A 27,737-nucleotide genomic window follows, 5' to 3' on the forward strand; every position below is an offset into this window, starting at 1 on the left:
GTTTGGAGCAAAAAGCGAGGTACCGAGGGCACGTTTCGAAAGGGTTGCATTTTTTTTTTATTTCTGCGCTTGCAACACTTGACACCATCTCAAGTCTTTATGTACAATACAAGCTTTTCTAATGCTCAAAATAAGCACACATAGCGACTCAATATCATTTTATTTACCACGAGTGTAAAACATATGCTTATAATGTACAAACGAATAGACACGAACAAGTGACAGAAACTGTACTGTACAATTCAGTGCAGTGCACTCAACTACGAAAGCATTATGCACAAATCATGATTTTGAATTAAACAGAACATGAAATGCATGCTTACTGTTTCAGATAAAATTACTTCCGTTCATTCCAAGGAAGATGCAAAAGGACCAAGGATGAGAGGAGAGATGTACACCATGACTACTGGAGCAAGTCACCGTGGTGTATGTCTCTGTCGTCATGGTGTACGTCTCCTGTCATCCTTGTCCTTTTTGACTGGTTCTCCTTTTCATAATGTACCAACACAAACAAGAATAACTGTACTGTACAATTCAGTGCTACTGCAAGCAAGTACATGGTTTTCAACTACGAAGGCATTATGCACAAATCACGCTTTTCAATTAAACATAAAATGTATGCCTGCTCACTGTTTGATAAAATTACACTTCCGTCCACCAACATAGATACATATTAAAGCTTTCAAAGAGGAGAACCAGTCAAAAAGGACAAGGAATAGTAGAGTGTGTTCGTCTCTCCACTCGTCCTTGTCCATTCCGACTGGTTCTCCTCGTCATAATATACCAAGTGGCCCAGATTTCACCTCTTCTGCATGATTTTCCATACTGGCACAATTTCAAGAAAAACATAGGTGCAATAATCTTTCAGAAGAAATGAAAGGCACCAGTGTACTGCGAGGTGTCAGTGCACAATAAGGAATCCCAGGTAGCTGAAACTATATGCAGCCCTCCACTACAGAGTCGCTTTGGGACGCTAAACCCTACAAACAAAACCACTTTTTCACTTCAGCACCTTATGCCCAAAAAACAACATTCTTCTTGCCATGAACACTGCTGCCATTGAGAAGGCTAGTAAAAAGCACACTTAGGTATATGTACAACACACAAGCAGAATACAAGTAAACTGGTTGCCTGTCTGTGCAGAGACCACACAATCCACAGCAATATCACCACTGCATTTTGCAGATAGTCACAGGTAAAATGGCAGCAAGGATCCGGTAATGCTGCTCAGCTTTTTCAGTTCCGTATGTCCTACTGCCTGCCACACTGATTGCTGTAAGTGAACCTGTACAAACTATTTACACATGCAAGAAGAAAAAGCAGCATTGAGGCACACTCCGGATGCATGAACTAAACACAAGTACACACTTGCTTCCAGCATCACTAACACAGGTTAAAATGACTGAAAATATTCTTGTCCAACTGCTACAGAAAGTTCCATGCTGTCAACGCATATTTTAGGGGTCACAGCATGAAATAACTGCTAAAGCACTTTGATTTAACAAGTCCAAGACTACCAATGGAGAATTCAAAATAACTGCAATACTATGTGCAGACGACAGAAAAATTTACTACAGACATAGATGCAAAGATGTCTGCACTGTAACATCATTTTTGAGCTGCATGCCACTGGCACTGCTACTATGCTGATAAGCAGCAATTCAAACTGATATCAGTAATAACATTTCGTGGAACAGCCATTAAGCTACACCACTTTTCATACAGTAGGCATCCAGTTGCTGCCATCCTGAGGCATCAAATTCCCTGATATTAATAAAACAATGTCTACTATCCACCAGATCCCAACACCACCAAGTGTCAGCAGCTTTCCGACTGCGGTGCCTGTGTGGCCTAAACAAAAACGATCCATGCCCAAAAAGCCTAACAGTATAGAATAAAGAAGCGCTGTTGTGAAGTAGTGTCCGGTGTACCTGGAAAGAACACACAACGAAAACATTAGCAACCATATACAGTGCACAAACCGTTGGGCAGAGATAGGAACATAAAAATGTGGCCCATATCGCTACAATGTCATATTACTACAGCATGCGAGTTTTAATTTCCCAAAGCTGCATGTGAGCAATGGGGGATGCCGTAGCAAACAGCTCCCCATAAATTTTGACCACCACGGGTCACGCAACTTGCACTAACACTACCTCCAATAAAATCCTGTGCGGATTGTGCGGTCTCAATATCTACTAATGAGTTAGCATTAGGGGCCCCATGTTGCAAAAATCCATGCCTGAAGCCAGGGCTGGCAAGGGGAGACTAACTTCGACTACTGTGTTTGTGTAATTCACTGTATGGATTTATTTTGACTTAATACTGTTACTGATCCCAAGGAACAGTGCTTGATCCAGTTTTGATCTGTAGCATTATGTGAATAAATAAATAAAGGTAAAGAAAAGAAGCATAGCTAACCACCAAAGATAAAGAAAAGGGGAGAGTCAGCTTTGAACCCATCAGTGGCAGTGGTTGTTCTGCCGCATCAATCACACTGATCCTCTATTCTTTTTTATAGTCATAGGCTCCGTACCGTGAAGTTTGCGCGTGACCCCTGCGCCACCTACCGCAGTTCCAACGAAACTGAGAAGGTGCTGCAGCTCTAGCGCACACTTTCAGACGCAGCTCAACGGCGGCAAGTGGTGGTCTCGGAAAAAAAATAATGCGAGCAGAACAAAAAGCAATCATCAGTATTGGTGCGCCATGGATTACCACAGGCGCGAAGGGTAGTTGGGCATTGAATTCTTGATTCCCCGGCAGGCCGTACGAGGGACCGGCACTGCTTTCAGGAGGTTCTTTCCCATCAAAGTATGAGTGATTGTTAGCTGAACGAAAATATGTATGTGCATTAGCAGAATTAAGGCTGTAGATGGAGCACAATTTGTGGGAACTGTAATCGGAAAGCACAAAACTTATCTTTCTTCATCTGAATTCTACCTTCTAGATTACATGACAAAAAAAAACTATTTCCTTAGCCATTACACCGCAAAATGCTTGCCAATAGGTAACATCGCGATCAAAATCTTGATGGTCGCGAGTCCGCTGAAAATCTTATTTACGTCCGAGTTACGCAATCGCCTGAAATACGTCAGAATGAAGAGAGGTTCATTTTGTCTGCTAGTAGCTCTACCAAGCGACTCGGTCAGTCGAGATTAGACCTGCAATAAACTTTTTTTTGAGAACACGCGTCCCGTAAGCACACATATGTCCAGCGTCGAACATATTTGTTCTGCTCGTCAGAGATTATCCGACTCTTTGCCAGAGATCTCGAACACGCGTATCGCAGGCCCTGGAGCTGCGTGCTGCAGACCGGCGGCTCTAAACATATGTTCTGAAAGCGGTACCACCAGCCTTGATCTGCAACTAAAATAAACTCAAAGGCTTTAGACCCAGACGGCAAACTTTTTTTTTTTTTTGAATAAAGAGGCATTCACTGCCTAATCGGCATGAACTTTCAATGGTACATCACTCTGCCTCAAAAAGCAATGCACCATACTACCCGTCCTTTCTTTCATTCCTAACTGTGCATTTTTTATCGTGTTGAGGGTAAGTACAGTATTTATTAACCGGTGTACCATTAGTACCTTTCACCGAGCGATGCGGAAGCAAACCAGAGAATCACGTCGCTTTTCTTTTCCACTAAGATGAGAAGGCATGTTATGGGAACGAGAAGTATTTTTTTTTATTGGTATTTATTGTACTTAACTTCCTATTATTTTTGGTTGTTCTTTTCTAATTTTCTTGTTATTTTCAGTCTCCTGGCCTGCGAGGGACAAAACTTGTTCAATGCGTCCCGCACAGCAAATACGAGTTTGAGACCCCATTTATATCCCCTTAATGACCCGAAGCTTACAGATTGTCACTAGCCACAATAAAAAAGCTAGTGCATGCCATAACACACAATCGCACCCGCTGGTTGGTCACAAACGACGGTGGGTGGCCACTGGCTGCCTACCGCCTCCCCTGCATCATCAGCCACGGCCTGCCTCAAGGGGGAGCGCGCTCCCCTTGAAATCGACCGTGTCTCGGCTTACTCAGTAACGCGGAATTCGCCACGGCGGCGCTGAGTGCGGCGCTCCTCCGCAGCGCCCCCTGTTCACTGTACGGAGCCTATGGCCCACAGCAGTGACAACAGTCACCTGACATGGAAAGGTGCTGCTGACACTTATACCTGACGTACCATGCAAGGCCCACCTGGTCCACTTTTCACACACACACACACAAAAAAAAATCTACTTTTTTGTGGACAGTATCCAATGGCCTGGTTATATATGCTTTCTTTTACAAAATATCCCAGCGTAAATGGCCTGCTACTTTTAACTAAGGATTCTATAAAACATTTTGCAGCACTTGTACTGCATGTATTAACTACAACACACATCAAAGGGGAATGAGAAGACAGTTGCATGTGCTACACAAATATAGTTGCAAAGGCAAGTAAAAAATTTGACTTTGAAAGCACATGACGCAGTACTGCAGAGAAGCACGATCAGCAATGAAACTTTGTGTAGTAGGAATCACGATTACTTCTCCCAACGTATTACATCGAAGAGCGCACCTACTGTCTACTAGCTGCACAAAGCTGGAAGTTCAAAATACGCAGTGAAAAAGCAGTAATTCGTAAAGACAGAAGCGCAAAAAAAGGTACAGGTGCATCAGAAGTAAAACGAAGCATGCAAGGGGGTTGAAATGGAAAAAACTGCGTGCCAGTGCACTCCATTAGCAGACGGATTGGAGAGATCGAGGAGACGTCGCCACATCCAGCTAATCCCTCTCATTGATCAGATGCTCACCTTCTTAACTTAGGGGCGAGTTTGTGCACTAAGCATATAAACGCTTGTGCATCGTTAAGCAATTGTGGTAAAAAATTTGCTTGGCCCAAGGGAACATATGAAAAAAGAACAGCGTGCATGTATTGAATGCGTTCTCTCTGGCGAACAGTGATAGTAGCAGCGGGGTGGCTACAAGGCCAGCATTAGGTAATTGAGATGAGTCATCCGAATTTGCCGACGTATCCTTGTTCGCTGCCGCGCATCTGCTGATTGAGCGCGCTGGTATGCAGTTTTTTCAGTTTTTTTCCAGAGCCGTTACATAGTGGGCTTTTCTAGTTAGGCCACCGCTCGTGTGTTCCGTTTTACTTTTGGCGCGCCTCTACACGGACGCAAAAGTAGGCAGGCCTGTTCCTTTTTATGCCAGTGAACCCCCCCCCCCCCCCTTTTTTTTTTTTGCTCTCCTGTGTCTTCTTGAATATGCACGAACCCGCTCTTTTACAAGTACTTCTCAGCAGTAATTCGGTTCGGACATCGATGCCGCTGCTTAGAAAATAGGAACAGGTACAAGTGACACACCCACCGAAAGCTAAAGACTACAGAGAGAAAAAAAAAGAAAAGGACCAAGCTTACTTAATGCACGGAAAGCCATCCTTGAGGAACGTCCGGTTTCCATAACACTCTATATTAGGCAGTACAGAACAGTTGACAGCAGTAAATTGGACGTCTTCATATTTGGAGCCACCGAACTGCAAAATGTGCCACGAAACGGCAAAGCACAAAAAAAGAAAAACAAAAAAAAAACGAGATAAGTAGAATGAAATTGATTATAATGAACACAAGCACAAGTATCAATACTCAAAAAGTGAATACAAGGGCAAACGACGCTGCTAAGCTGGCATTTAGGAATGCCATGAAAAGTAAGAACAGGCGCCAATTAGTGCAAACCTGTAGTTTGAATGAATAGAGGGTTTCCAACAGAACAGCAGAAGAAAGCTGCGCTTGCAAGCAGTCGCGTACCTTGGTACAGCCATAGCCCAACTCTTCCCGGGCAGTTTCATTTCCTTGAAGGTCCAAAATGTCTGAGCACTGGAGAAAATCTAACGGCCTGGAAAAAGGAAGATTGATACATGCAACGAATGCTGACTATAGCAACAAATAAAAAGCACTTTACGAGTACGTAGCACTGGAAACTTGGAAATGCAGTGCAGTATCTAAGCGAACAGCAAGACTCACAAGTTTTTGCACAGGACGAGTGGTTTGTGAGGCTTGTATTCACAGTCATCTGACTTAGTACAGTGCGTGTTTTCGTGGTAGCCACAGAGCACACATTTTGTACTAAATGTGAGGAATGAACAAAATAAAAGCCAGAGCATTATTACACTACATAGCGCTTTCGCCGAGCGACCACACTTGGCCGACTTGTAACATGGCCTAATCTGGCCTAACTTGGATCGGTGCGGTCTTCGCAAACAATATTTTAGCCAAATAGACAACATATTAAATATAAAAATCAAATATAATGTTTTATTTTTGCTTTTATTACATTATATTTGAATAAAAGGTGTATTAAATGCTTTTGTTTTCTATGGTTATGTTACGAAGGAGTGGAATGCTGCGGCTTGGCTTTATGTTTATGTCACGTTGGTCGTCGGCAGTCGTCATCTGCTGCAACGTCGAGTGTGGTAAACGCTTATGCAAGTGTGCGCGGTGCTTCGGTGTACCGTCAAAAATGTCTTTATGAATGTGTCGATTACTCCTCACTGATTATCGTTTTGTCATATTTGTACCTTAGTTTTCATAAAATGGATGTGACTTCGTTATTCAAAGCATGCGTGAAAACTTTGCGGACTCGCAATAAAGCACTAGGCATGTTGAAGGGGACTGACAAGAACTGCATACTAAAACCAAGGCAGCCACCTTCCGATTTTGGCTACAGGGTCAGAGAAATTGTAAGTTGACAACCACCAGCAAAGAGTAGTTTCACTACAAGCGCTGTTCTAGCTTGACGCGCTTATGTGTATCGTGAAAGTTTGACATACTGTCTCCGACTTCTGACAGAGCTCCAACATTTCCAAGATGAAAAACTTCCTGAGGGAACACAGGGACGACTACATAGACGCCACGTAAGGAATTTTATCGTCAGTGCAATTATATTTTTCTTCTAGTGGGCCGGCTAAAGAACTATGGAGGGCTTGCATGAACTTCTGTTGCTGACTCCGATTTTGGTTGCAGCCACGTGATGTTCAACACGTCGCGAATGACAGACGCCGAGAGAGACAGAATCGACAAAGAAGCTCAACAGTTTGTCTTCCAGTGCCGAGAGGTCCTCAAGAACTTGAGGAAGGAAGGTAATTTTATTTTATAGGGGAGAAAAAAAAAGTTAAAAATAAAACTACCGACCCATTGCAATCCTGTCACCTCTCACTAAAGTCTCTGAAAAGCTGCTTCATAAGTGTTCAAATTCCTTCTTCCGCAAGAAAAATGTTATGAATGATTCACACTATGGCTATGTATTTAAGGGCAGGTCTGCTGAGAAAGAACTGTTACTTTACTGAGAAAACGCGTAATAGCATAGAAAACTAGCTGCTAACAATGGGAATATTTATAGACCTTGTAAAAGTGTTTGATTTAATATACCATTTATTACTCAACATAGCTTCAGACATATGGCATGTGGGGCATTGCACTCAAGTTGATCTAAAGTTTCCTATCAAATCGGCAACAGTACAGCGTGGTGAATGGTAAAACCTCAGATATGACGGTAGCTAATACCTCAGTTACACGAACACTTTCGATCCTCATTGAACTCTATCTGCATTCAACTCAATGCAGATCGAGGTTGTCACACGACAACTTTCAAGGAGCCAACAGTCTGCGAGCCCAAGGTAAACATAGGGGATATCTTTTTTTCCTTATGTTTTGTAGTTGATGCTGATCAGAATTAGTCATGTGATGGTTTTAGGGAGAAAGATTATTAAATGCACAGTGGAAGAAAAAACAATGTGCCGGTTTAATAATCTTTCTCGCTAAAACCATCACATGACTAATCCTGGTTAATATTAACTACAAAACATAACACGTTTACCTTTGACTCATGGACTGTTGGCTCCTTTAATTGCATCATAACAGGCCCCTCGTTTCTCCTTCAATTTTCTGCTTGGCAACTTTCAAGTGCAATCGAGCCTGAGCCTGCTTGGCTCGAAGCCGCTTCCTCAATCGCTCTTGAGTTTTCAAGCATATTCGAGAGCGGGCGTCATCACCCTCGATGCCACCTAACGCACACGGAGGAAACTTCTCAATTGTCATTTAGAACGGCCATGTAGCACTGGATGCTTCAATCCTTCTTGAAAACTCAATGCAGATCGAGTTCAATGAGGATTGGAAGTGTTCGTGTGACTGAGACGTTACATTGATGACCCTCAGAAATCTAAGGGCTGCTGTTATTGTTTTTATTACTGACTTACTGTCATACCTATTTCGCGACTGTGTGCCGTATGCTTACAGCACTAACATCTTTATTAAAGCCAAAGAAGAATAAAAACTATCAAATAGAGGAAAGAACGTTACATAGTCCTTCTGTCTGGCTAGCCATTATTAGTATGAAATACTTCAAAAAGTTGCTACATGTTATTTTATAAAAGAAATGTGGTTGCTTCAGCACCACCACCGGTTAAATCTGAAATATGAACTGCTACTACGTGTGCAAGTAACAAATTTTCTTGGCATAACATTGAACAGTAATCGGTAATCTGGCATGAACTAACATGTGGAACAAGTTTGCTCAAAATTTTACAAGGACATGCCAGTTCTGTACAAATCGCGATACATCCTTTCACTAAAGACGTTACTAACGCTTTATCACTGTTTCGTTCAATGCCACATAATTTACTCTATTGCCATTTACACTCTCACCTACTCTTCCATTGTAAGTCACCAAAACACCACTTTACGCATTATTTGGTTCCTTTGTAAGCATAATTCCATCTGTTTCATTTATTCACTGCTAAACATATTTCTGGTAAAGCAGGCTGCTGAACACCATAAAGTGACACTGACATTCAAACTACTGCAGGAGAGCTTCCAATGTTCTGGCATAAAATTCAGACACCATGACAAGAACTATATCACAAGATCATCCTCCAGACTTCTGATACCTGCAGTTAGAACAAAACGAGGCATTTTCATTCCTTTACACAGCTGCTAAAGTTTGGAATTCCCCTCCTGAAAAAATTAGCTGTGGTTTAGGTCTGGTTAAACCTTGATGGAAGCGAAAGCTTCTTTTGCCTGCTGCATTATTCCCCTATCATGCCTTATCAGTGTAGGGCGCTACATTATTAGGACACGTAAGCTCAGCCTTTAAGGATATGATGCGAGAGCGTAAGCTACCAGCCCACATATAAAGTCCCGCTTTAACTAAGCTGTATGAATGTGCATGTGTGTTCTAAGGGTAATGTGAATGCAAAGGGTTCTGGCAGGCTGATTTTGATATCATCCTCCCATATGAAAGGAGCGACCCGAGTTGGTATAGGGCTAACGTGAATTCAAATGTCATGGCAGGCTTATTCTAATGTTACCCTCCCACATGAAAGGAGAGGCCCGAGTTGGCACTCTTTCAGGCACCACCGACACTGATGCTGAAGGCTTGAGCTGGCTGGCGTAGTGAAGCTTCCGCTTCAAAATGAGGTTTCAATGCTGCTGAACCGAATGTGGAGCGAAAGCATTAGCTGGGGTGACCTATCGTTCGTCTTCCAAGGTGCCACACCGACGGCTTGAAAACCTAGCGCAGTGTAGCTTTCACTACAAAAATAACTAGAGTAAGACATTATCATTTTTTTTTAATGGCATTGCACCAACACTTTTTGTGCCCTGTCATGGTGGTGCAGTGGTTACGGCGCTCGACTACTGTACCCAAGGATGCGGGATCGAATCCCAGTCGCGGAGGCCGCTTTTCGATGGAGGCGAAAAGCAAGGCACCCGTTTGCTGTACGATGCCAGTGCACATTGAAGAACCCCAGGTGGTCGAAATTTCCGGAGCCCTTCACTACGACGTTTCTCATAGCCTGAGTCGCTTTGGGACGTTAAACCCCACAAACCAAGCCAACACTTTGTGTGTCTCAGCCATAACTAATGAAATGATTTTGTTTCTCTTGTTTGGTACACTGTATCGAACACAAAGGGGATTGCAAAATGGTTAGGTATATAGATAATTTGATATATAAAATATGCCAACAGATAAGCACCTCTGTAACCTAAAAGCATGCATACAGAGTGCCCATTTTAGCAGCGCGCTTTCTACTGTGATGCACGTCCCGCTGGCATACTAGCAGTACATGGCTTGCCGCGAGTGCAGCTTGCCATGAGGTACACGCGCGCGCACCCACGTGTAGAACGTCACTTAGCGCCAGGCATTAAAAAGTGGGGTGCGCCTCTACATGCCACTCCGTGGAATCGAACGCGCACTCTCAGTATTTCATAGGAACAGATCGGGATGTTAGGGCTTGCGTCTTGCACTGCGTGGTGCCAGTGGTGCTTCAGGAAAAACCTTTGCTCATTATAAGAGGTCAAATTTTGTTATCAGTGCACTGTAAACGTAACAAATACTCAGTTAAAATATGGTACATTTGATTTCTTGTTCAGAAGTGAGGCAGGCCATGTGAGAGCCTCCTCAAGCCTTCAGTTGTCAAGGCTGGCTTCACTGCATTACACCCTGTGCTTTGAACCCTGACCTCTTTGTATGGCAGAAGTGTCGCGCTGAAGAAACAGTCCTGTCAGACCTAAGGCCATTTTCATTTGGATTGGATGTTCTCCTTGTCCAGTGATTTTGCAAATTTAACGCTGGCAGCACAGGCGGCCAAAGTTGCGCAGCCGACCCTGCTCCACGGGCGAAAATGACTGTGTTTCATCATTGGGGGAAGCACCTCTTGCAGGGGCACGGCGCGCAGTTCTATATATCAAATGATCCGCTAAATGGGAGTTCAGTACAGGTGAACACCACTCCTGTAGCTTTGTATGAGGTTTTCAAGGGGAATATGCTGAGAGTTCAATATAAGCAATAATTCGATATATCCGTGTTCAATATATCCAGGATCGACGATACCACAAATGGTGTGACTCACCTGTCTGCTATTTCTATATATTTAACTCTTGTAAATGTTTTTGCTGGTTGCTCTTTTACTAAGTGCAATAATGATATAAACCTCTTCCACAACTCTGAGTTCTGGGTTTCTACTGCATACTAACATGCTTTCGCACTATCCTTTGTTAACAGAACTTTGATTGAATATAATCGTTTTTGTTTCTTTGCCCCGGCAAAGTATTAATTCTCATCGTAAATAACATCACTGCTCATGAAGTGCTTAAGAGGAAAAATAAAGGAAGTTTTTTATGGTCATCCTTAAGTTACTGCTTGTAGCCCTTCTGTTATATACTAGAAAGTGAGGTTAAAATAGATCCGGTTGTGTCTGATTTGTGTTACCAGCAATTTCGAAATTCTCACTAAGGAAGCATTTGCTTTCAGTTTACCATGTCACACATCAGAAATTTGAGAAATCGTTTGGTGAAGGTAGAGCCATGTTGTGCCATTTTTTGTGCATATCAAATTTGAGCAGTCTAATAAGTATTGTAGCCGGTTAATTACTTGAACAGTGTCTGCACCTTAACAGTCAGTGCTGTTTGCCTTGTAACTGTCTGCTACCTACTATTTCCTCTGAAAAAAAAAAATTGTTTTGGCTTGTTGCATGTCGTGCAGTAAGAAGCCAACCATTGACTCCGCAGCAGCTGGAGCATCACGAGGGAGTCATCTATTTGTTAGAGGACCACTTGAGAAGTGAGTGTTGGACATTGCTTATACAGTGAACTTTGCATTCATTATTTGATAACTTCATGCTCCCATGTTTAGTTTTCCAAGTTGTATCTAAGTCGTTTACATGCACAATTCTAAAAAAGTCTGCACACTAGTTTTGTTTGAAAGAGGCCTCCCACTGCAAACTGAGCATGTATATTTTGAAAAGGCGGTTGAGTATTAGAAAAATGGGAAAAAGAGAGAGAGGGGCACTGGATGAGTGCTCATTTCCTTAATCACTCTCTTGTACTTGTTGTTTAGTAGCTGTCCTGATACCAGTGTCGAGAAATTTTTAAATAGCATTTTGTTTGGGAAGACACTGATGTCACCACTCAAAGGGGCTTTCAGGACAATATGTGATGTGGGCAGTGTTATGTGGGTGCCTGATGGCTTGGTTAGCACTGTATGCACTGAGAATTTTCTCACTGCACCTCAGCCATAAAGGTCTATGTGAATGCATTTCCTATGCTTCTGCATGCAAATATTGTTTGATTTGATGATAAATATTTTCGGATGATCCAGATTTTTTTTCACAACCTCATGAAATTTGTATCAAGGTTCTGTTGTGTAAATATTGGAATGAGAACACAGCAGCACATTCCATTCTGACTGGTCATCGGGCTCTCACGTGATCTAGATCATCTCCATTACAGGAGGCAGACAACTACTACTTCTATGCTGCTGCTGTTACTGCCACCACCATAAACTCTGCCAAACCTACCTCTTGCAGCTATTGCTGTAAAATGTTAAATGAAGGAGGAGCATTCTGCATTTTTTTTTGTGACCTAGGGCAGCTGTACTTATAGGAAAACAGCCCAGAGTCTGACAGTTATCAGTAATTCAAAACCGGTCTTGTGCATGTTACAGAAAACAAGTGACTGAGAACACTTACAGTTACTTTGCCTGAAATATAACTGATTTCTGTGGTCAATTACACTGCATGAAAAGTAACGCAACAATTACAGTGAAGGGATCAATTACCTTTCATTCATCATTATTAATATAGCACAATTATACAGTCAAACCTCAGTATAACGAACGTGGATATTGCGAATGATTGGTTATTGCGAATTGTTCTTGGACTATTTTTAACAAACGTTTATAATTTCTTCTTTAAATATTGAATGCAGTTCGCCATGAAATATATCCAACTCCCAGTGCCAAGCGATGCTTGCTCGGTTTGCAGATGATAAGCTTTGCCGCAGTACACAAGTGAATGGTGGTGGTGCGGCAAGCACTCGTGCTTTATTGTGTTCATATCTGTCAATCACCAACAGCACCGCAGAAGATCCGGAGGCATGGGTGGTTGTTAACCTGACTCCACACCTTTCAAACTTACCGGCAATACCGTGTAAGCTGCGGCATGAACGGTCATAGCCTTGCAGCCATCATGTGTTCATGTCGGCTGCTGCAGAGGGGGTGAAAACAGCAGTAGTTCTCACTCTTAAGTACCGTTTTTCATGTTGGTCCCTACAGTAGACAAAGGCAATAATAAGCTACTCAAGTCTCGGTCGAGCTCTTTCACAAAATTTTGCTGTGATACTGTTGAATGGGGGTGGGGGCTTGTTGCAGGCCTTACACTGCTGGTACATATTTTATGCATGCTTGGTTCAATGCTAACTGATGAGGCGACAAGTCGGTCTTGATATCAGTGTGAGCTGTGGCAGAAATTGTGCGTCGAAGGCAGTTTTCGCAAGGGTACAATGATGTATTACCCTCACTAATATACCTGTCTTAACTTGCTTCTTGCACCTGCACAGCAATCTACCGCTGCTTTAAACACGAAAGGGGAGAGGGCAAGGTGGGAAATGCCAGTCGCCTTGAATGTTCTTTAATTATTATGGGTAAGCTAGCGACCAGCGCTAGTGAGAGGATGGATTGTGCCGTTGTGTCCTAGAACCGGGAAAGTTTGGATTCACTTTCAACTGCTGTGCTAGTTGGTTGTCAGACATAATAACGGCGTATTTAGCACAACACAGACCCACTCAAGTTAGAGGACACCGCGGGTGCATACTACAACTGTTCATTTTGGGAAAAGAAGCCTACATATATAGCCTTCTCGGCTACTGCACACACGTACAAAGCATCAGGAAAACCACCAATCTTATCAAAGTAGGCGTGAGGGAAATTTTTGCTCAGCCTTATAAAGAAAACTGATGTGCCAATGACATAGCTCAAACCTGCCTTTTTGGTATAAAAGACTTCTAGAGTTTTGAGAGGTGTCTGTTGTCTGCCTCTACCTAAAATCCTCACGTCATGGAACCGTGGCATTCTGTTGGTGCAAGATCTACAGTGCAAAACAAGTCGCTCACCCTCATTATTTTCAATATAATTTGCATGTTCTCTAAGTCGGTCATTCATGCAACGTGCCATCTGTACAATATAGGATTTTCCAGAGGACAATGGAATTTCATTGACAGCATTGGTGACACACTTTACAAAATGCTGGCCATGCCTTTTCTCAAGATTGTGGGGGGCGAGGTGCAGAGAATACCACCGGTACATTAATACATTAAGCCAGTTTGCCACTTTCTTCAGGTTGTAACTTTGTGAATGTAGCGAACCTCAACAGGCTTCTTTTCCCATGAGTTCATTTCTGCTTGCACTAGCCTTCATCTTCTTCAGAAGTGCTTTTGCCACTGGCACTAAGACAAACACGGGGAAGGCGGCTCTAACAAGCCTGTCCAATAATTATTAAATCTGGCTTGCGTCCCTTATGCATGACTTCCCGAGCGACGCCTCCAAGAGGGTTGCGATGCCCCTTTTTACAACCCTTGAATGGGCAGATTCATATGGCAAGAGATCCTTTTTCCCACGAGGGGGATCAGCCCAGCCTATGTGCTCATCTAAAAAAACTTTAAACGTAAGTCTAGGAACTGAACCATGCCATTATCCGGTAGTTCAAAAGTAAATTAGCCCTTTTCCATGTTGTCTAAAATCATCTAAAGCACTGTTTTCTGTTGTCTCAGCCGACAGAGTCTGTTGCTTGTCTAAAACAATTAAAAAGTCGTCCATTTAGCGAAAACACTTTAAACAATCGTGTAAAGAGCGATCGATAAAAGGGGCTATGCAAGAGCGGATGTAGATGCCTTTCTTTTGCAAGTAAGGTTGGTCGTCAAAAGAGATGGAAGTGCTACGAAGATAAAATTCTGAAAGGGCTAAAAACTTATCTACCGGTGTATCAGCGGTGTTTTGGAACGGCACAGCGCCGCTTTCATCAATGCATGTTTTAACAGAAGTAAATAGTTGAAAATGCAACACCGAATAAAAAAACCTTTTCCACATTACAGCGAAGGCATAATGTAAATCAATCTTCTCTTGAAAACACTGGACTACATCCCCTGAACTTTTTGTAAGCGAAAAATCCATTATTTCAAGGTCATTCAAACATCGCTGAAGGAACCTACTGACCCAGTACTTCCAGGTGCCACCTTCATTCACAATCGAGCGGAATGGTGTTCAGGGCTTGTGTGTTTTAATACTGAAGAAGACATTTAATACCCAACTTTTACTCTTAGAAATATCATTAGCCACTTTTTTTAGATTCAGACATTTGCACAGTTCTATTGTCGTAGTTTTGATTCTTTTTTGGCCTTTCTTTGCAGATACAAATTTTTTGTTTATGACCTGTGCTGCCTTGTCTTTGCATATTGTCTGAGCTGTGGCATCAAGTTCATTTGTACATAGACTGGCTGCACGTAACTTTTGTTAAGATTACTCAAAGAAGGTTCCATAACCTTAGAAGTGAAGCTGCCTGTACCACCTGAGTTTTGGTGGAACTGGAATTTGAAAAGGTGTCTAAGTGCTATGGGAAAATGACCCTCCCTCCCTAATCTTGGAAGAGACATAGACAACATTTCGTAAAGTGCGCCACCATTGTTGTCTATGAAATTCTATTGTCCTCTGGAAAATCATACATTGTACAGACGGCATGTTTCGTGAATGACCATGATATTGAAAACAATGAGGGTGAGCGACTTGTTTTGCACTGTAGATCTCGCATCAATTAAACACCACGGTTCCGTGATGTGAAGATTCTAGGTAGAGGCAGACAACGTATATTATGGTGAGGCTACCCAAAAGTAATAAAAAATAATATGCCTCTGCCCGTGCCACTAAGAGGCAGACAACAGTCTCCTCGCAAAACTCTAGAAGCCTTTTATATCAAAAAGTTTTGAGCAGTGTCATAGGCATGTCGGTTTTTCCTTATGAGGCTGGGCAAAAATTTCTCTCACGTCTACCTTGATAAGATTGGTGCTGTTATTTTTATGCCTTGTACATGTGCGCATTAGCCGGGAAGGCTATATATGTTGGCTTCTTATCCTAAAATAAAGAGTTGTAGTAAGCACCCGGGGTAACCTCTTTCAAGCGCGGGTCTGTGTTGCACTAAATGCCCTGTTATTATGTTTGGATTCACTGGAAAATTTTCCTGGGCACTCTGTTGTGTCCTTTTAACAAAATCCTCACACAGATTAGGGGCACCTCCCCCTTTCTTTTTCAAAAACAAATGTGAGAATGCCATCTCTAAACAAAAGCTTTTGGTTGAAAAATATTCTTGCAGAGAAGCTAACTTGCTGAATTTTGCATGTTGTTTGTTAAAAGAGGTAGTTTTGGCGAGCTCAGTGGCTGATATTTTCAGGCATCTCTGTGAGTTGCTTTTAAATTTTTTTCTAGCTTCTTTCTTTCTCTATTCTAAGCGTATAGCTAATCTTTTGATCAAAGATGTCCTTGAGTAATGCAGCTTGTCAACTAGAACTTGAAGGATATCGCAGCCTCAGAAAAAAAAAATCCATTGCATTCTATAGACCTTTTCAAAATTGGCCAAAGGGCATTGCCATATTGGAGACTGGGCTGTGCTCATAACACAGGAAAAACGCTGAGGATTCTTCCCCCCCCTCTCCCCCTCGCCTGCTTCAGAGCCCAGTCAAACTGGTTTCTTCCAGGGTCGTGAAAAGATCTATACCAACTTGCCTTACAACTCACCACCACCACCACCATTACCTCCATGATACAGCGCTAATGCTAGACATAGTGGCTTATTATATTCAAAATCTAAAAATCTCAAGATAATAGAGCTCCAAGGAACTGCAAGCATAAGAAAAACTTGGTCGAGTATACAGTATTTGTTGTCTGTAACAAATTGAATACATGACGAGCTCACCAGCACCACTATTGCTGCTTTGCACATGTCTCATATGAGGAGATCTTTTTCGATATAAACATTCCCAGAAGGCTTTGGCCTCATCCTACACCTGTACTGGTTCGTGTCATTTCTCATAACAGTCCGCAAATTCAGTGGTGTTCAAGCATGTTAATCCATCCTCATTCATGTGTGCTCTGTGGTGTAGTGAGATTTTCTGCTGTTGTACTGTCTGTGCATGCCAGCTTCGTGATGCTGCTGTCCCCCCCATCCCGAGTCAACGCGTAGGCTGTCGAGCAGGTATTATGGCGGCATCTCTTCTATGAGGGATGATTGTGTGGTGTAGAGGCAGAATGCAAGGAAGTCTTGTTGCGCTGAGGGTTTTGTATTGTGCCACCTGCATTTCCCTTTCGTGTGCGCCATGGCCTCTGTTTTGCTGAATTGCCAGCTCTTCATGGCCTTGTATAATGAAAGGGTTTAGTGAGCAATTCCCTGCATGGGGTGCAGGGACTGAGTGTAACAATCCCAGTTCTTATGTTTGATTTTCTTGGGAGCTTCAGCAACATATGTTTTCTCCCCCAAGATCATTGATGGAATAAAGCTTCAAAGCAGCGGAGACAGTGCTGAAAGTTGGAGAAGGCATCCAGGAGACTTGGCTGGCACGAACAGCCTTCTCGGCCTCGCTTTCTATGTTTGTTGAAAGTTTGTGTATGTCCCATCAGCCTCGTATCCTGTGGTCGTCACTTAAATTTGCACAGTGTTCTCTGAATAGAAGCAAGGATTGACTCCCGATATGAAATCGAACGACCAGAATAGGACATGGCTGGACTCGAGCTGCGGCGGCGGCGCACTCTTTACGGCCTGCGCACAGGGGATGTTTTCTGTCTGCCACTGCTGCAAAATCATGGTGCTGTGACTCTATTCATCCTCCACGGGCGGAGTGATCGCTCACATGCGACGTGTTGAAATGTTTGCTCTGAGGTGGCGTTTTTGGCGAGCAAAAAGTTGAAAACAAAAAAATGGAGGCTGGCCAAGCGTGTGGCCACAATCCCACGCATTCTTTATGCATTCATTTGGTTGGGATGTTAGCATTCATTGTCACTAACGATACGTCTTAAACATCAGGAGCGCTCAGAACACCCTATAGTGATTTTGCCACAGTACTGAGGGTCATAGGAGATCATGGGAGCCATCCTTACAGGCTCGGGCTGTGTATCGGCATCTTGCTGAAGAGCCAAAAACCTGGTAAAAATTTTCATATGCATTATTTGGAACAGTTCCCCATCACTCAGGGATTGGTGAAAGTAAACACTGGGAGTCTTTCCAGATAGGGACTTGCAGAATGGGATGCAGCAGTAAACCATGGCACTGTAGTTACATACACGCAGAAGGAGGGGTTGGGCACCAACCAGTCACTTATTCCATATGATAGAAAAACAGCGCAACAGACGTGGACGGAGGTGAAGAACAAACAGGATGGGTGCTGAGTCCTGTTTGTTCTTCACCTCCGTCCACGTCTGTTGCGCTGTTTTTCTATCATGCCACCATACCAACTCGCCCAGATGTCTCTTCTATTACTTATTCCATGCGCAGAGGCATCACTCGCGCAAGCGTGTGCACATCGTTCAGGGGAAATAAAGTTGGAATGTACAGCAGAAAACACGTCCGGACCGAAGGAAATGCCACAAGTACACTGCGGCCGAGAAGGTCAACCGTTGTCATGAAGTCGGCTTCTTCGTTACAAACTAGCCGCAGGGTTTAGCAATGTAGGTGGCAGACAACGACATGTCAGGAGGCTTTCTGGTTATCTATATATGAGGACAGTAAGGAACACCGTCGGTTACCACGTGGCGATGCACACGCCCCTGAACAGGAAGAGGGGTGACGCTGAACGCGCCATTCGAAGTGCACAAAAAGCGTGATGAGAGTAGATTTTTTTTGAACTTGCGCTAACAGAACTTACACTGAGTCAGCGACCAGCCTTATTGCTGACAGAAACATGAAGGCACTCGAAATTGCGGTACATGTGCGAAAGCAGATATAAACGTGCCCAAAAGTGAAAAAATGCCGTCACTCTGGCATATACTTTGAGATAAAGCAAGCAGGTGAAACAGGTACTCCTCCTGCTCAGCCACTAATTGTAACAGGCTGGCAGAATTTGGTACATCAAAGCGAACAATGAATGTGATGGAAACAGCATACAGTGCGCTCGCTCAGTTTCTGGCAGCGAACAGACCTGAGGGCCAAAAATGCTGATGTAATAAATATCATGAAGGAAACAAGGTTACCGCAGGAAGAAAAAAAAATATCAGCTTTTGTACACCATAGCAGGTTTGACCTTACAATGGTATGCTGCTACTTGGCTGTGCTTCAGACGCAGAATAATCACAGCCGAGAATCGGGTTTTCATATGGTATTTAGCACATGTCGCACACTGTAAGAAATAAGACTAAGTAAATATTACTGTTGTCTGGGCCTACACTGAACCGCTTTTGCACACATAAAATTGAAACTACATAATTTCTCTAAGGATTTCACTCACTCCGTAAACTGAACACATGCAAAGGGCCAATGGAATTCATGTTTAGTCAAATGATTTGCGGCTCATTCCATTTACCTAGTTAAAACAGTTTTTACTGCCAATATTTAAGTGCGCCACACAAACTAACTTGTATACCTATATTACTTCCTGCTGCATTCTTTCGTAATATATTGATGCACCGAAAGTTTTTAGAAAGTCTGCATATACAATATGGACGAAAAGGAAATCAAAGGATGATTGAGTCTGCATTTACCAATGCTCGTGTTCATTCTCACTTTCAGCGCCTGTTCAATTTGGCATGAGCCATCCTTCGCGTCCACTTAGTACGTGCTAAGCATTCGAAATGAATCAAAATACAGGCTTTTCATTTAGGATCGCAAAATGTATTACATACTTGGTGTAGTAGGAGGAAAGGCGGTAGAGCAGCGCCTCCCCGGTTTGATGTATGCAGACGATATTGTGCTGCTAGCTAAGAGTCTGGAAGAATTGCAAACTCTAGTTAAGTATTGCGGAGACGAAGGGGATGCTCTAGGCTTCAGTTTTAGCGCAGTTAAGTCAGGTCTGATGATTTTCAATGGCTCAACTGATCAGGGTCTTAAAATACAAGGCCATGAAATACCTACAGTAGCAGAATATAAATACCTGGGGATATGGGTAAACGAAGGATTGGCATACATTGGAAAGCATGAGCAATCACTTAAGGCCAAAGGGGGAAGGAATGCCGGGATAATGAAGCATAAGGCATTGTAGGGATACAATAGGTAGGAGGTTTTGAGTGGTATTTGGAAAGGAATTATGGTGCCCGGACTTACTTTCGGAAATGCGGTTTTGTGCCTAAAATCAGAGGTACAGTCGACATTAGAAATAAATCAGAGATCCGTTGGACGATTAGCACTAGGTGCTCACGGCAAAACTACAAATGAGGCGGTACAGGGAGATATGGGCTGGGCATCTTTCGAAGTACGGGAAGCTTAGAGTAAAATATTATATGAGGAACGCCTGATGAAATTGGACAGTAACAGATGGGCAGCTAAAGTATTTAAATACCTGTACTTAAAAAGCGTTGACTCACAATGGAGGAAAAGAACTAGGAAACTAGTAAGTATGCTAGTTACAAGGACGGAGAAATAAACAGCATTAAGCAACAGGTGAAAAACACAGAAAATAAAAATTGGATAAATTCGATGGAAAAGGAACATAGTGTGGAATTATACCGAAAGTGGAAGATGCAGATCAGGAAGGAAGATTCCTTCGATAACTCAAGAGGCAGTGCCCTACTTTTTGAAGCTAGATCAGGGTGCCTTAGAACACGCAGCTACAAAAAGAAATTTAACAATGGAGATGACGCATGTGCTGTATGTGGTAACTCCAGTGAAACAATGACCATATTATACTCGAATGTAATGGTATCCATCCGGAAGTTGATGCAGGCGCAATCACTGTTCCTGAAGCTCTGGGGTTTAGAGATACCAGTGGCTGGGTGAATAAACCGGCGGTGGAAACTAGCAAAAAACGACTGGAAGATTGGTGGCTTAAAAGCAGAGAAGTGACATAATGTTAGTAATGTAGAATCAAAAATTTAATAAATAGAATGATGGTTTAGTTAACCAATCTAAATCAATAATTAAGATATAGGAAGAAAAATGAGCATGATAGCTACTGCTACCACCCCGTTTCAAAGGAGACGCTCCTATATTCAATCCATCCATCCATAGTGCGGTAAAACTGGAGGACGATTCCTCCTCCTTGTATTTTGTAACAGCAGCTCGCTCTCTGGAAAAAATATGTCTCGTTTGAAATTCGCAAAGTAAATTAGCTGCCCAGAATTCTTTTTTGTTTGGTATTGTGAACCTTACGAACGAGCGCTTGAAGGCATTAAAGCAAGTGCGCACTGGCCGCCACCACATGAGTGAGTGGCCAGGGTTGGATAATCCTGTGCACCCCTCCCGGTGGAAGAGAGCGCAACTATTGTGTTTGCGACAAGTATGCAGGCCGTATGAAAGTGCGCACCGCTGCCGCTTGAGTCGGGCCGGGAATAGGGTAATAAAGCCTTAGCCGAGTTGAGTTCTGAGTTGCATAGGAGGCAAATATCAAGGACTATTCCCTGCTCTCGTAGAGCATGTTCATTTAATGCCCTATGTTGCAGATCAACTTGCAGCCACTAATTGATCCAGAAACTATAGTGGCTTCCTGTGGCTATGGCCCGGCACCAACAAATCCAAGAATATTGAGCAGACTGTACATTCTTTTAGCCTTCTCACGCACTGCTTTTGTCTGCACTGAAAAAGGAAAAAATTTTTACCTAAATAATAAATCCAGGCCTCATGTCGTTAGTTTTCCAGTGCAAAATACTAGCTGTAAATTTCTGAAATGAAAAATTTTATATGAAGATTCAGAATGGATGGGAATAGCAGCACTGAAATGCCATATCAAGTGAACACCCAGAGGATGGTGGAAATAATTTTAGTTTCGAAATATGCAAAAAACAATTGGTGGTCCTACTGGTAGCAATATGTATATATTGTAAAAGTTTTTACACAGAAGAACTGCTGCCACACCTGAACGAGGGCACCGAAAGGCCTGAACGAAGAAACAAGGGCACCAGGAATCTTCTACCACTAACACACGGGTCACTGCCCCCTCCCCTGGAGCATCGCCCCTATGCGGTGTTCATGTTAGATAGAACAGCGGAGAGAACAAAAAGCATGCAAGAATTGCACCACGGGTAATAGACTGCATGCAGCATCAGTCGGGGGCTTTATTCTCACAACATGCAAAATGTCGCGAAGCCTGCTGTTGTGCGATGAGCGGGCTGGGGAGGCTGATGCAGCTTGGTATGTTACGTCACTAAGACGGCGGACAACAAAGTAAGGGCCAGAGTTGCGGCGCATAATTTTTTGGACAGCCCAATGCGACGAAAGGGCATCCAGATCCACACGTAGTCTTCCTGTGGTGTAGGTGACGAAGTGGCATCCAAAGGTTTTAGCAGTCAGCATCGATCTGCTGCTGTCAGTGGATTCATTGTCTGGCCAGTTGCCACACTTCTTCCGCGTGCTGAACATAAGTGGTGATGTCGAGGTAAAGTTCAGTGTCACTGTCGGGGTCAACAGGTAGCATAGCGTCCAGCAGAGTGGCAACCTTGCGACCGAAGACTAACTCGAACAGAGTGAGCCGTGTCATCTTTCGCTGCGCTGTATTGTACGTGAATGCTGCGTATAGAAGAATTTGATCCCATGTTTTGTGCTCGACATCAACATACCTGGAAAGCATGTCGGTCAAGGTCCTGTAGCCGGAGCCCGAGATTTGCCACTTCTGCACATGTGCGAAACCGAGTGACGTCATGCATGGTGCAGGTCGCCGCTGACTCCGTCGCCTGACATTTCGCTACTTTCGCCGCTGCCGCGCGCTACTGCGCATGTGCGCCGCCGCTTCTCCTGTTTGCTACCGTTTGACCTTTCGCTGCGCAGTTCGCATTTGTAAAGGGGGGGGGGGGGGGGGTATATAAAGCGCGCTTACTCATAAAACATGCGCAGACACTCACAGTGGAAGAAGGAGCAACAGTCGTACGACGCACACCGATCCAGAAGTGGTAGCTTGGGAGTTGGCTAAAAAGCAGCGAAGATATGAAAAGCCCAAGACTAGACAAGCAGCTTTTCGCTTCGAGATATCTATGCTTAACCTTAGCTATGCCACAGCTAATTTTTTTCCCTCTCCTGAACACCATGGCTGCATTGGTTCCCTCTCGTTCCTTCATGCACATGGCTAGCAAACGTCACGTGCTGACGCGCGGCAGCAATCACCGCAGATGCGCGCGCCTTTGGGAAAAGGGCGCGGCGCTGCTCTAGACCAGCCCTCACCGAACTGTGCCCTCTCATTCCTTCTGCACGTGGCTTGAAAACGTCATGTGTGAAATAGCCGAGGGTGATGCGATCGTCTTTGGGGAAGACGCACCGTCCAATGCGTGGTGCGGAGTTCGATACATGACGCAGCTTTCCTATACTTTTACATGGGATTTTCAAGGGGATATTCCATGAGTTCGATATAGCCAAAATTCGAATTATCTGGGTTCGACTGTATTACTTTGAAAACTTGCCTCGGTTGCAAACTTTAGCGTAGTATGGAATTCCCTTGCATTAGAATGACAGTGGCCAAGCTCCAGAGAAATTGTGCACATGAAGATGCCTACACATACAAGACAGAGTGGCCTGCATTTGACTAGAACTATGTTTCACATTTCACTGTGATGGAACCACAGAATGCCATGTTTTTGCATGGGCTTTGTCCTTTCAAAGTGTGAACAGTAGCGAAGGGCTCTGCTCTGCATAACTTCAAGGTGCATTCTTTGTCTAAAGTTTAGAGCCCAGGGAGCTTAATTGCTTCTGAGTCACACAATGATGGTTCATAATGCATTCCCAGTGTTGCAAGTCTCCTGAAGCTATGAAGATTTTTCGTCCTACATCTCCATGGGGAAGGACTTTCATGAAGGCTAAAGGAGCGCTGCTACTTGGCTTAGAAGCAGATACACTGGGCTGTAAACTTTTGACAAAGACTTAGAGTCTTGGTACGTTATAGCAACACACTTTCCTCCAGTGCATTCATCCAGGCACTCTTGAGTGTTGCAGTTGATGTGTTTGCGAAGAGAGATGGCAGAAACTTGGAAGAAAACTTGGACTGACAAGAGCAGGTTAAATTACCAATGTATTTACTATAACAGACTATAGGTCAAGTAAATCATCCATGGTGGCTCGGTGGTTAAAGCACTCAACTCCTGGTCCTGAGAATACAGATTCGATCCAGGCCACTGCGGCCGCATTTTGATGGAGGAGGAATACAAGGCACTTGCGTAATATTTGATGTCAGTGCATGCTAAGGAGCCGCAGGTTATCAAAATTTCCTGTGCTCTCCTTTACAGCACCCCTCGTAGCTGATGCAACTTTGGTATGTTGAACCTTGCAAAAAAAAAAAAAAAAAGACGGATAAAACAGTAGACGAGCAAGCAAGCCGATCCTTGTCTATGTGTATTTGTACTATGCTAATAAAAGGTCACACGGAAAGTATAGCACAGTAAAACGACGGCAGACGAGGGGGACAGGGCAAGTGCTACTATCGACAAACGTTTATCGCGGTTCCAAGCACATATATATCGTTCAGGTGGCAGTGTCAGCAACCGTCTGTGGCTTTGTCAAAGACTGAGCTGGATTTCTTGGTGTAAGCGGTTTGTGCCTCGTCTCTCTTCCCTTCTTTCCCTTTGAGGAACAGGAGTGTATATATGTAAAAGTATTCAACTGAAATTGAAGAAAATTCTATGTAAAGGAAAATGATAGATTTAAAGTTAAAAGAGCAGAAGTGAGCTGAGGGGATCAAGGAACAAATGCGAGTTATTGACATTGTAATTAAAGTCAGGAAAAAGAAATGATCATGGACAGGGCACGTGGTATGAATACAAGAAACCGATGGTCATTAAGGGTAACGGACTGGATTCCAAGAAAAGGCAAGCATAGCATGAGGCGGCAGAAAGTTAGGTGGGTGAATGAAATTAGGAACTTTAAGGGAGTAAGGTGACTGCAGCTGTCACAAGACAGGGTGGGCTGTGGGAGTGGCCTTTGTCCTGTAGTGATCATAATCAAAATGAAGGGGGTGATGATAAATACAGGATGGATGAAAATAATGTAATAGTTTTCAATTGCTTCTGTGTACTTGATCAGTTGCTTTTCTTAAGTTGTAATTGACCATTGAAATCGGCCACAATTCCAAAGGAAATCACTAGTTCTAAACTTATATGTGATGCTCAAAACTCTTTTTCTCAGAAATTGTGAGTCTTTATTTCAGCACTCACTGCATGAACACTAGTGCAGGTGTTGGCTACCTGTGTGAAAGCTAGTGTCAGTGCACAGGTAATCATGGAAGGCAAACATCCACTGCATGTATGGATTAGCTGATTCGGTTGTCTTCTCAGTTTGTATCATTACAAAAGTGAAATTCAAAATGGAAGGCATTTGAAAGGTTAGTTGAGAGAAGAATTTTCTTTTTTGAGTTAGTGTGCCCTTATTTCTGTTTCTGCACATGACACTAACAATCCTTCAGAAGGATAACTGGCATTGCTTCAAAAAGTTATGCTAGGTATCATGTGTGATCACTATTCACAAGTTGTAAAGTCAACAGTGATGATTCTGCTGCAGAAATTTCAGTTAAAGCTTATTGCTGAAATGTACAGGTTCTGTCAAAAATTAATGGAAAGCAATATTAGCAAGAAGAAAATTAATTATATATCCCCCCCCCCCTCCCCATTTTAAGCTTACTTGAAAAGGTGAATTGCATGGTGCACTAGCAAATCTCAACTGTTATGCTCTGGTTTCAAAGAAAATAATGTTTTCGAAAAAGTTGCCTTCAATTTACTTTTTATGACACCTGTACATGGGATTCTTCCTGCTGTGGTTATGCACTGTGAAGGTGTTATGCAGCTTGTAGTTAGGTGCTGCCTTGTACCATACTGAGCCTCGCACTTACTGAAATAATTTTCTAATTTCATACCATGCTGATGTGTAATCTTTATTATGTTCCCAGGTGCCTGCAAGCTCTACTCTGAACAGAAAGCCATTCGTGTCAAGAGAGCATATGACAGGCAGAAGTTGTAAGATTACCATTATGTGTACATTAACAAGAGTTGTTGTCGGGCTAGTTGGCTTGTCTTTTTTGCGCATAGCCTTAATGGCATTACATGATGTGTACATTGTTTTTATTTTGGTGGCACATTTGTTATTGTTGTGCAACTTGATACTGAAATCAGTAAACTAACTTGGGTAAATGATCACAAAGAGTACATGCTTCTAGAATTAGAACTCAAATTATTTTACCCGTGTGCTGTGCATTATCAGTGCATATTAAAGAGCCCCAGATGGTCAAAATTTCCGGAGCCCTCCACTACGGCATCTCTGATGGGAGAATATTTTTGCAGGTCCTCGGTGCACAATCACCTGACACGTAGATGACGTAGCCTATACGTCACATACACGTATCTCGTGGAGTTTTTTTTTTTTATTTTCTTGAGACAGGCGCGCTGCTGAGTCGAAAAATGAAAGATGCGATGCGGAGGAGTGTAGAGTGAGCGCCGATTCTGTGTGTTCGCAATCTTTTGCTTTCGTTCTTTTTCCTCCGGTGGTTTGGCGGGGTGGCTGGTATTCGAAGCAACACAGGGACTCGGAGTCATGAGTCTGCTTCTTCACAGACTCATGACTCCGCACAGTTATTTGCACACACACGTGCCCATACACATGCAGTTTTGTAGTGGCTGAAAAGAAATAATTATCTAGTCCGAGACCATCTTCTGAGGGCGCGTAAACATTGACGTTTGGAATTAAGCTGTGAAATTATCACAAGATTTTACTTAGCTTATGGACAGACAATTTTTCGTCACTATAGTTGTTTCACATAACGGGCGTAACTTACGGTACAAAAGCGGCCTATTGAGCCCTGTGCTGTAATGTGCTGCACATTCGAGCAGTCAGACCTTTAGTGGCCCCTCTGCTGCCGCTCAGGCTAAAGCAGCCCATACCTCACTGCTAGGAAAAAAAAAGAAAGGACGCAAGTTTGCATACTGCTCTGTGCTTTTCCAAGGGTAGCTTCAAATTGTCAATGGTTTGAAACCGCGTTGTCTACATTGGCTAGTCCGTGCACCCCTCCTTCCACCTTTTCCACACTACCAAGAAAAAAAAAAGAAAGCGTGTGTGCTGTTGTGTGCTTTGCTCACAAGACGACTAGACCCTTCCCCTCCTCCAGCTCGAAGCCACGCTCCGATGGCCAAGCACCTCCTTTCATCCTTCCCGTGCATGGGACTTCAAAGACATCTTGCAGCCACCCTCCCACTCCCTTCAGTAGAAAAAAATGAAAAGCACCGACAGGACACAAAGGAGTGACGTAGACCCTACGTCACTTTTGTGTCACGTGATTGCGCGACCAGAACCTTCAATTTAACCATCAATCCTTGCCATGACAAAGCATTTTGGACTACAATTTGCACAAAATTTTGTTTAACGGAATGCATTTGGTCATTACAGGAGTATGATGGAGAGTCACTGTAATTAGCAGTAATTTTGTTTTATATATATTGTATCATTATTTAGGCACTATGCCGGATAAATTAAGTCTTTGTGTGCTAATAGATCGTGCTAGGATTCAAGAAATGTTTCTTGTATCTGTGAAAGGCGAGAACGTAATATGCAAAATTCTCTTTTTTATATACCCTGGATTGGTAGCAAATGAACTTTATGCATTGAACACTGGACCACAGTGTAGTAGACTTTGTGCTAAGGGATAAAGGTATGTACGCAGTAAGCATAACTATAGCCATGAAATGTTTACGTCACACAAGAATTTGTTTGCCAGAGAAGGTGGGCTTAGCAACTGATTGATAGCATGTGGCATGTGAACTTAAAGTGACTA

The 27,737-nt window shown here is 43.2% G+C and overlaps 2 protein-coding genes across 2 annotated transcripts in view; one reads left to right on the forward strand and one right to left on the reverse strand.

Annotated features, from left to right (window-relative positions):
* Positions 1–141: 141 nt before the first annotated feature.
* amrt (TM2 domain-containing protein 2 amaretto) lies at positions 142–6,209 on the reverse strand. Its single transcript, XM_084591221.1, has 4 exons — positions 6,009–6,209; positions 5,793–5,880; positions 5,406–5,521; positions 142–1,931 (listed from the first exon to the last, which is right to left on the reverse strand). Exons 1-4 carry the CDS (start codon positions 6,146–6,148, stop codon positions 1,718–1,720), a joined length of 558 nt encoding a protein of 185 aa, XP_084447347.1. The 5' UTR covers positions 6,149–6,209; the 3' UTR covers positions 142–1,717.
* Positions 6,210–6,415: 206 nt separating this feature from the next.
* The window catches only part of Syx18 (syntaxin 18), a 35,613-nt gene continuing 14,291 nt past the window's right edge, over positions 6,416–27,737 (forward strand). Inside the window, exons 1-5 of the mRNA XM_084591222.1 lie at positions 6,416–6,724; positions 6,834–6,898; positions 7,008–7,123; positions 11,524–11,601; positions 25,863–25,929. Of these exons, the coding sequence (XP_084447348.1) occupies positions 6,578–6,724; positions 6,834–6,898; positions 7,008–7,123; positions 11,524–11,601; positions 25,863–25,929 (473 nt within the window). The 5' untranslated portion in view covers positions 6,416–6,577. The remainder of the gene's footprint in view (positions 6,725–6,833; positions 6,899–7,007; positions 7,124–11,523; positions 11,602–25,862; positions 25,930–27,737) is intronic.

Source organism: Amblyomma maculatum, chromosome 1, assembly GCF_055883805.1.
Source record: "Amblyomma maculatum isolate TAMU_Amacu chromosome 1, ASM5588380v1, whole genome shotgun sequence".
NCBI classification, from domain to species: Eukaryota; Metazoa; Arthropoda; class Arachnida; order Ixodida; family Ixodidae; genus Amblyomma; species Amblyomma maculatum.